This window comes from Empidonax traillii, unplaced genomic scaffold (assembly GCF_003031625.1).
Source record: "Empidonax traillii isolate 1590-97213 ecotype Southwest subspecies unplaced genomic scaffold, ASM303162v1 scaffold5846:size6999, whole genome shotgun sequence".
Lineage (NCBI taxonomy): Eukaryota > Metazoa > Chordata > Aves > Passeriformes > Tyrannidae > Empidonax > Empidonax traillii.
Genome location: NW_020961039.1, coordinates 1 through 6999, shown reverse-complemented (window position 1 = coordinate 6999; position 6999 = coordinate 1). Strand labels below are relative to the sequence as shown.

At 56.7% G+C, this 6999-nt stretch overlaps 1 protein-coding gene and 2 non-coding genes across 3 annotated transcripts; 2 read left to right on the top strand and 1 right to left on the bottom strand.

Moving 5' to 3' along the window:
• The first annotated feature begins 1975 nt into the window (after window positions 1-1975).
• TRNAL-CAG lies at window positions 1976-2058 on the top strand. The gene has a single exon. It is a non-coding gene; the product is annotated as a tRNA-Leu (tRNA).
• Window positions 2059-2174: 116 nt separating this feature from the next.
• TRNAL-CAG lies at window positions 2175-2257 on the bottom strand. Its single transcript has one exon. It is a non-coding gene; the product is annotated as a tRNA-Leu (tRNA).
• Window positions 2258-2974: 717 nt separating this feature from the next.
• PLLP (plasmolipin) lies at window positions 2975-5572 on the top strand. The gene is made up of 4 exons (XM_027911052.1): window positions 2975-3103; window positions 4119-4292; window positions 4709-4828; window positions 4916-5572. Exons 1-4 carry the CDS (start codon window positions 2984-2986, stop codon window positions 5027-5029), a joined length of 528 nt encoding a protein of 175 aa, XP_027766853.1. The 5' UTR covers window positions 2975-2983; the 3' UTR covers window positions 5030-5572.
• The last annotated feature ends 1427 nt before the right edge of the window (window positions 5573-6999 follow it).

Below are 6999 nucleotides of genomic sequence, written 5' to 3'. Positions count from 1 at the left end.
CTTAGCTGGTGGAACAGATACCTCAGCACCCTGGAGGAGGAGAGTATCTGGTGCCCCAGCAGAGCCCTGTGGCGAGGCATCGACGACAGTGGATGTTGAGAACAAAAAGCACTTCACCACAGTGTGCCCATATTCACCTTCGAGCGAGGAATGCCCAGGGGTTTCCTGGGTCTGTGAGATCCTTCTGGAACCCGAGTGCGTCGCACTCGGTGGATTGGGATGTCACTTTTACTGAATTTTGTAGAGGTATTTTCTAAGTGTAAAAAGTATCTTTAGTTTGAAATTATGTAATCTTTGTAACTCTGGCTAATGTAGCTTTACAACCATCGGCTTCAACACTGTGTAGGACCGAACAAAAGGGCACCGTGGGGTTTGGTAGCCAGAGGTTTCTCTATTGATCCTGGAGCCCGTTCAGCTCCAGGCTGTCCCAGCCTGCTATGTGATGCATGGGTCATTTTTCTCTTGTGTGCCAAGTTGGATGGTCGACTGTAAGGATACTTCATGTCTATCCACGTACTAAGTACTTCCTGTTATTTCATTTTAATTTATTCTCTCCAATTCTGTAGCTCACCAGCTCTCATGCTACACTGATTTTTCCTGCAAGTCGAGTTAGCAGCAGTTTTTTCCGTTTGGTTGGTTTGGCTTGTTGTTTTGGTTTCTTTCTTGTAGGACAAGCAGATTCCTGCTCCGACATCGGATTTAACATGTGGGATTGGTCCAGCAGATCTAGATGCTCCCATCAAGACGATAGGCAGCACAACATCCCTCCTGACAGACGAGGCCGGTTGTGCATCCTAGAGTGTTGAGAACGTGCGTGTCGTGACAGTCGTGGTACTTTTTCTACCATTGGGATGCACTTCAGGATGTTCAGCCACTTGGCCCGCTGGACTGGTTACCTGCTGGACTGTTTGACTTTCTCCAGGTTACACTGAGGTGCTAACATGCTTAATTTTAATAAAGTATATTTTGTTTTGTTACATTTCCCGTCTCCTTGTGGTGGGTGTATGCATTTCTGAAAGGTTGGCGGCTGTGCCTTGTTTTCTCTTTGTCATTCCTCGTGAACTCCACGGCTGGAGCAGCAGGAATATCTTTACACTCACGTAGGGTGAGAAAGAGGAGTCCAAGACTAACAGCTCTAAACCAATCTGAACATTGGGATGTGGAATTATCATTTCAAAGACAACACATTGCAAGCTCTCCCCTACCTTAGGCTGGTTCAGGGGAGGCCGTGCCTTCTCCTTCCTCCATCGTGCCTTAGACAGGAGGAAGCCCTGTGGGAAACCTCCAGTCTCCAACAATTGTAAGCAGCAAAAAATTTCAGCTGCCCCTCAACCGTCACATCTTTTGGGTGGAACTGGGAATGTTGAACGAAGCTGCGGGATGGGGAGGGAATTGTCCCGCTCTGCTCCGTGCTGGTGTGGCCTCACCTTGAGTCCCGGGGGCAGATTTGGGCACCAGAGTGTGAAAAGGATATAAAGCTTTTAGAGAGGAGAAGGATCCAGAGGGGAATCCATGTGAGGAGTGTCTGAGAGCACTTGTTCAGCCTGGAGCGGACTGAGGGCAGACAGAGCTCACCGTGGGCTGCAGCATCTCACGAGGGGCAGCTCCAATCTCTGCTCTCTGTGGCCAGTGACAGGATCTCAGGGACAGGCTGGAGCTGTGCAGAAGTTTAGGTTGGATATTGGGAAAAGGTTCTTCCCCCAGATGGTGACGGGGCACTGAACAGGGGAGTCACAGCAGCAACCCCGACAGAGCTCAAGGAGCGTCTGGACAACGCTCTGGGGCACAGGGTGGGATTGTTGGGGCTGTCCTGTGCAGGGCCAGGAGCTGAACTGGGTGATCCCTGTGGGTCCCTCCCAGCGCAGGACGGGCTGTGGTTCCGCTGGTGTTGCCCCCGGGAGGGCGGGCGATGCTTCCCCGGCGGGTCCGGGCGGGCAGGGCCGTGTGCGGCGGGGCGGGATGCATTCACAGCGGTGTCAGGATGGCCGAGCGGTCTAAGGCGCTGCGTTCAGGTCGCAGTCTCCCCTGGAGGCGTGGGTTCGAATCCCACTTCTGACAACTGGCTGCTCTTTTGCGCCGCACTCAAATTAATTTGCTTTTAATCGCGGCGCTTTGTTCGTTTTTGATCCCGCGCCCCCCCCGCCCCAGCCAAAACAGGGCGGCGCAAAAGGAGCTGTCAGAAGTGGGATTCGAACCCACGCCTCCAGGGGAGACTGCGACCTGAACGCAGCGCCTTAGACCGCTCGGCCATCCTGACCCGCCGCGATTCGGCTCTTTGGAACCGGCTCCCATCAGACCCCCCCGAACCGGGCGGGACCGGGCGGGACCAGGTCCAGCCCTGGGTGACACCTCCAGTAACGACCTCCGTGACGACACCAAACGGGGAGGAGGGGATGATAGTCCAGAGGGTCCTGCTGCTACCCAGAGGGACCCGGACAGGCTGGAGAAATGGGCTGACGGGAACCTCCTGGAGCTGAGGGTGCTGAGACCCTGGCACAGGCTGCCCGGAGAAGCTGTGGACGCCCCATCCCTGGAAGTGTCCAGGGCCACGCTTGGAGTAACCTGGTCTAAGTGGAAGGTGCCCTGCCCGGAGCAGGTGGTTGAAACGAGCTGCCACAAGGTCACTTCCAACCCAAACCCCTCCAGGATTCAACAAGGAATACCGAGGGGGGAGCAACGCCAGGCACCGAGACGCGCTGGGGGGCCACGGAATGTCCCCGGGGCACCGAGCGGGACACGGGCCCACGCACAGGGCTCGTAGTGTCCCAGGACGGGAGGAGAGCGGGGGTGGTGTAGGGGGGGGCTGTCCCGGCGGGGGCCGCCCTTTGTCGCCGGTCCCCCGGTGCGGGGACACGGCGGGGCCGGGCGGAGGCAGCGCCGCATCCCCGGGGAGGCGGGGCGGGGGCAGCGCGGGGCCCGGGCCGGACCCGCCCGCGGAGGGGCCGTACCGGGGCCGTGCCGGGGCCGTGCCGGTGCCCGCGGCATGGCGGGGCTGCCCGGTGCCGGTGCCGCGCGCGCCCGGAGCGCCTCCCCGGGCACCCCCCAGGCCCTGGACGGCACCTTCCTGTGCTCGCCCCTCGGGGGGCTGATGGGCACCCAGGCCGTGAGTACCGGGGATGGGGCACGGCGGGAGCGGGGAGGGCATCACCCGCTTGGATGCTTTTCTCGGCAGCCCTGGCTGGAGGCAGCTCGGGCTCCCTTTGGCTGCCGCCCCCCGACCCCGTCCCCGCTGCCCAGCCCTACCTTAATCCCTAACCCTGAGGCACCGCAGCTCCCCTCTGGTCCTTCCCTCTGTGTAGCCAGAGGACACCTCGGGTGGGTGCCACCTGAGAGCACGCGGGTGGGCGTTCAGCTGCGTGCAGAGCCACGTGTGACCCGCCCCGGGGTCTGCCCACGGTGCTGTCCCGCAGGTTTGATCGTCCTCTGTCCTCGGGGCAGCGTTCGTGGGGCAGCAGTGGGATGTGCCCTGAGCAGCCACTGTGAAAACAGCTGTCATGGACCTGGCTCCTGGCTCCACATTCCAACCCCTGGGCACGGCTGAGCTGGTTGTGACATGGGAAACAAACACTCAGGGAAGGGGGTGGGAAGGATGCTGCCAAGGGGCCTTGCAGGAGCATCAGGAAAGAGGGATAGGACCAAGACCAAGAACCCTGCAGCTGGTCCCACCTCTCCAACCCCTTGCTCGGGCCATACCATCAAACAGACTCGCCCATCCGCTGAAACCTGCTGCTCCCCAAATCCTCTCCCCTGAGTGCTCCTGCTTTTCTCCCCTGGCAGCTGGAGCAGGGCAGCTCACACATGCCACCTCCCACTCCCGCAGGAGCCCCCTCTACATGTTTCTGCCCAGTACATATTTTGTGATCACGAGTGTCAGAAATGGACGTGAGGGACAAGGAGGCATTGTCGGGACAACCAAGTGCCAGGGCGTTGTACTCGGGCAGGACAAAGGCTGTTGTGTTTCTGCCACCACAATAAGCGGGGCCAGTTTGTGCAGGGGCAGAGCGGGCTCTCCAGAGAGCCCTTCTGCTCCCCTGCCCTCCTGGAGCGAGGGGGACCCACCTGCTGTCGGTGCTGGTGATCCCAGGCTGGTGTTCCACCTCCCCTGTCTCACCCCACAGGTGCTGGGTTTGCTGGTGTGGTCTCTCATCGCCGCCACCACGTACCACCTGCACGCGGCCTACGGCTGGGTGATGTTCGTGGCGCTCTTCTGCTGGATACTAACACTCCTTTTCTTCATGACTTACCTCCTGCAGCTTCAGCTGAAGTTTTACGTGATCCCCTGGCCCCTTGTGGTGCGTAGCTGGGAGGGAGCAAGGGAGGGCCCCAAATAAATGGGGAGATAGACTGAGAGGACCAAACCTTCAAGCTCTTCTGGGCTGACAGAACAAAATCCCCTGCACTTTGCACAGTGATATTGTTTCATTGTGGCCCTCCATTGCTTAGTGAATATTCAAAATGCAGAGTCCTGTGTCAATCCAGAGAGTTAAAACCAGGTTTTGGTGTTACTGCTGGTGTCAACCAGAAACTTCTCAGCACATGATGTGACATTAACCCGGCATTTGTTCCCAGTGTGAGGGGCTGGACCCTCTTCCTCAGGTTCTCCTGGGGAACAGGAGGGAATGCAAAACTGAGCCTTTTGCTCACCCCCTCATCCCAGCACGCCCAAGCCTGAGCCCAGACCTCACCACCTCCCCTCTGCCTCCCCCAGCTGATGATCTTTAACGCCGTGGCCACCGTCCTGTACATCACCGCCTTCGTCACGTGCGCGGCCGCCGTGCATCCGACGTCCTGGCGGCAGTGGGATTACAACCGGAGAGCCGCGGCCTCCGTGAGTACCGGTGGGCAGGTGAGGGCTGAGGGGCCGGGGCAGCCACCATGGTCACACCGGGGTGGGGGGGGTGTTCTCCTCTTCCAGTTCTTCGCCTGTGTCACCATGATCATCTACGGGGTGAGCACCTTCTTCAGCTTCCGCGCCTGGAAAGGGCTCGGCAGCAACGCGGCCACCAGCCAAGTGACTGACCACGCGTAAGGAGGGGACAGCAAAGCCACCCACGGGCCGCCCCGTGTCAGCTCCGTGCCAGGCTCGGCGGCTCGGAGGCCTCGTGTGCCGCCGGGGCTCGCTGTGGGAGCAGCCCGTGCTGGCAGCAGCGCTCAGCACTGGGGCACGTGGACGCTGCTCTGCGGTTTCCGATGATGCTTCCAGCTGATTCTTCCATGGCACCACCCGGCGTCATCACCCACGGCCTGGCCGGAGAACACGGACTCGCTGGAGGCAGCGGCTCCTGCTCAGCCCTGAGGGTCACCTGGGTCCTTGCTGGAGCAGCTCCACTAAAGGGAGCTCAGCCAACGCTGCACACTGCAATACTAAAATCCACTAAACCAAGCCCAGGCTCCCCTCTCTGCTCATTCACAGCTACAGAGTAAGTAATTGCAATTAACGGGATGAAGAAACGGTGGCAGAGCTGGAAGGTGGAGGCGAAGCGAAGGAAGGAGTCCTATAACTGCTCTTGTGTTGATTTCTAACGGTTTGAATACAGATTTTACGCTTTAAATAAAAACGTTCCTAAATCGAGCGCTGGAGTCTGTCACAAGAAAGTTTGTCTTGCGAGAAGGGGACAGGCAGAGCAGGGCAGGGAGAGCAGAGACAGCCCCGGGAAATGGGACTGCACGGAGGGAAGGTGAGCACTGCAAAGGAACTGGACACACAGCACTGGCCCCTGACACATCTGCCTTTATTTGGTTGTCAGTGAGTAAATTAAGGGTCAGGTTTCCACAACTATGACTATATATATATATATATATATATATATATAAAAATCAGGAAGAGGAAAAAAATTAATAAAAAAAATCAAAGTAATAAAAATTAACATGGTGGGTCACGACCAAAATCAACAGAACAGGTCTAAATAGGAAGTTTACTTACACAGTGTTAAAAGGCACCAGTCTCAGCTTTTCAAACCCAAACCCTGACACATTCCAAGTGTACACAGCATTTCTCCAGACTCAACAACATCACCAGGCAACTGAGGCTGCAGAATCTGCATCTCTCTGGGAAGGATGTGATCAAAAAGATTATGTGCTGTTCTTACAAAGCAGGCAATGGCCAACCAACAGGAATTCTGCTTCGGCATCTTGTCAACTACTTCCCTGCACCCCCTGATTTCTCAGTTAAAACCTTGGTCCTGATAATTTCACACCTTTTACTGCCCAAGGCCAGGCTGGGTGGGTTTGAGCAACCTGGTCTGGTGGAAGGTGTCCCTGCCCACAGCAGGGGGTTGGAACGAGGTGATCTCCAGGGAAGCAGTGCTGCTGCAGAAACAGAGAGAATAAACTGTTCCCCGTGTTCAGCTGAGACAGGACAAAGAACAATGAGCTGGAGCTGCAGCTCAGGCACTTTTCTATCAGACTGCAAGAGGCTGCCAGCAGCAGCAACAGCAGTGCCAGCTGGGCACTGCCCCAGACTGCCTGGACAAACCAGGGCAGCTTCGAAGAACATCCTGGCAGACACGACAGGAGAAGTTTGGGCAGAGCTGGGAAGGGAAGGCTCCACCTCTCACAGTCTCATCCACCACCCTGTAAAAGGGGATCAAACTCCCAGAAAGCTGATTTGACCCCTCCTGAATAATGGCCCGTGGTCCCTGCCCTACCCACCATGGCCCCACTGCCCTCAGGGTGGAGCTGAGCCCCCTCTGGCCATCTCTTGGGAATCTCTCTTGGGAATCTCTCTTGGGAATCTCTGCCTTCCACTTCTGAGACCAGAATAGACCTTGCTTAAAATACAACAGAACTCCCTTCAGAATGACTTGTTTAATGGTTTAATGAAGTCACCACTAACGCACTGCTTAAGTCCAGACTTCGACCTTCTTTTTCCTAGAAAGGAAGAAAAAGAAATCTGTGACTGGAATAAGCAGCTCAAAAGATGGAACAGGCAACACACACTCTGTTTGTTGCATCAAATCAATATAAAAGTACATGTTATTTGAACATCTGTCATTGAAT

Bases quoted from the DNA above. Each gene is read 5' to 3' on its own strand.
- PLLP (XM_027911052.1), top strand. From the start codon at position 2,984: ATGGCGGGGCTGCCCGGTGCCGGTGCCGCGCGCGCCCGGAGCGCCTCC. The intron at 4,293-4,708 runs GTGCGTAGCTGG...TGCCTCCCCCAG, and splicing joins TGATCCCCTGGCCCCTTGTG to CTGATGATCTTTAACGCCGT. The intron at 4,829-4,915 runs GTGAGTACCGGT...CTCCTCTTCCAG, and splicing joins ACCGGAGAGCCGCGGCCTCC to TTCTTCGCCTGTGTCACCAT.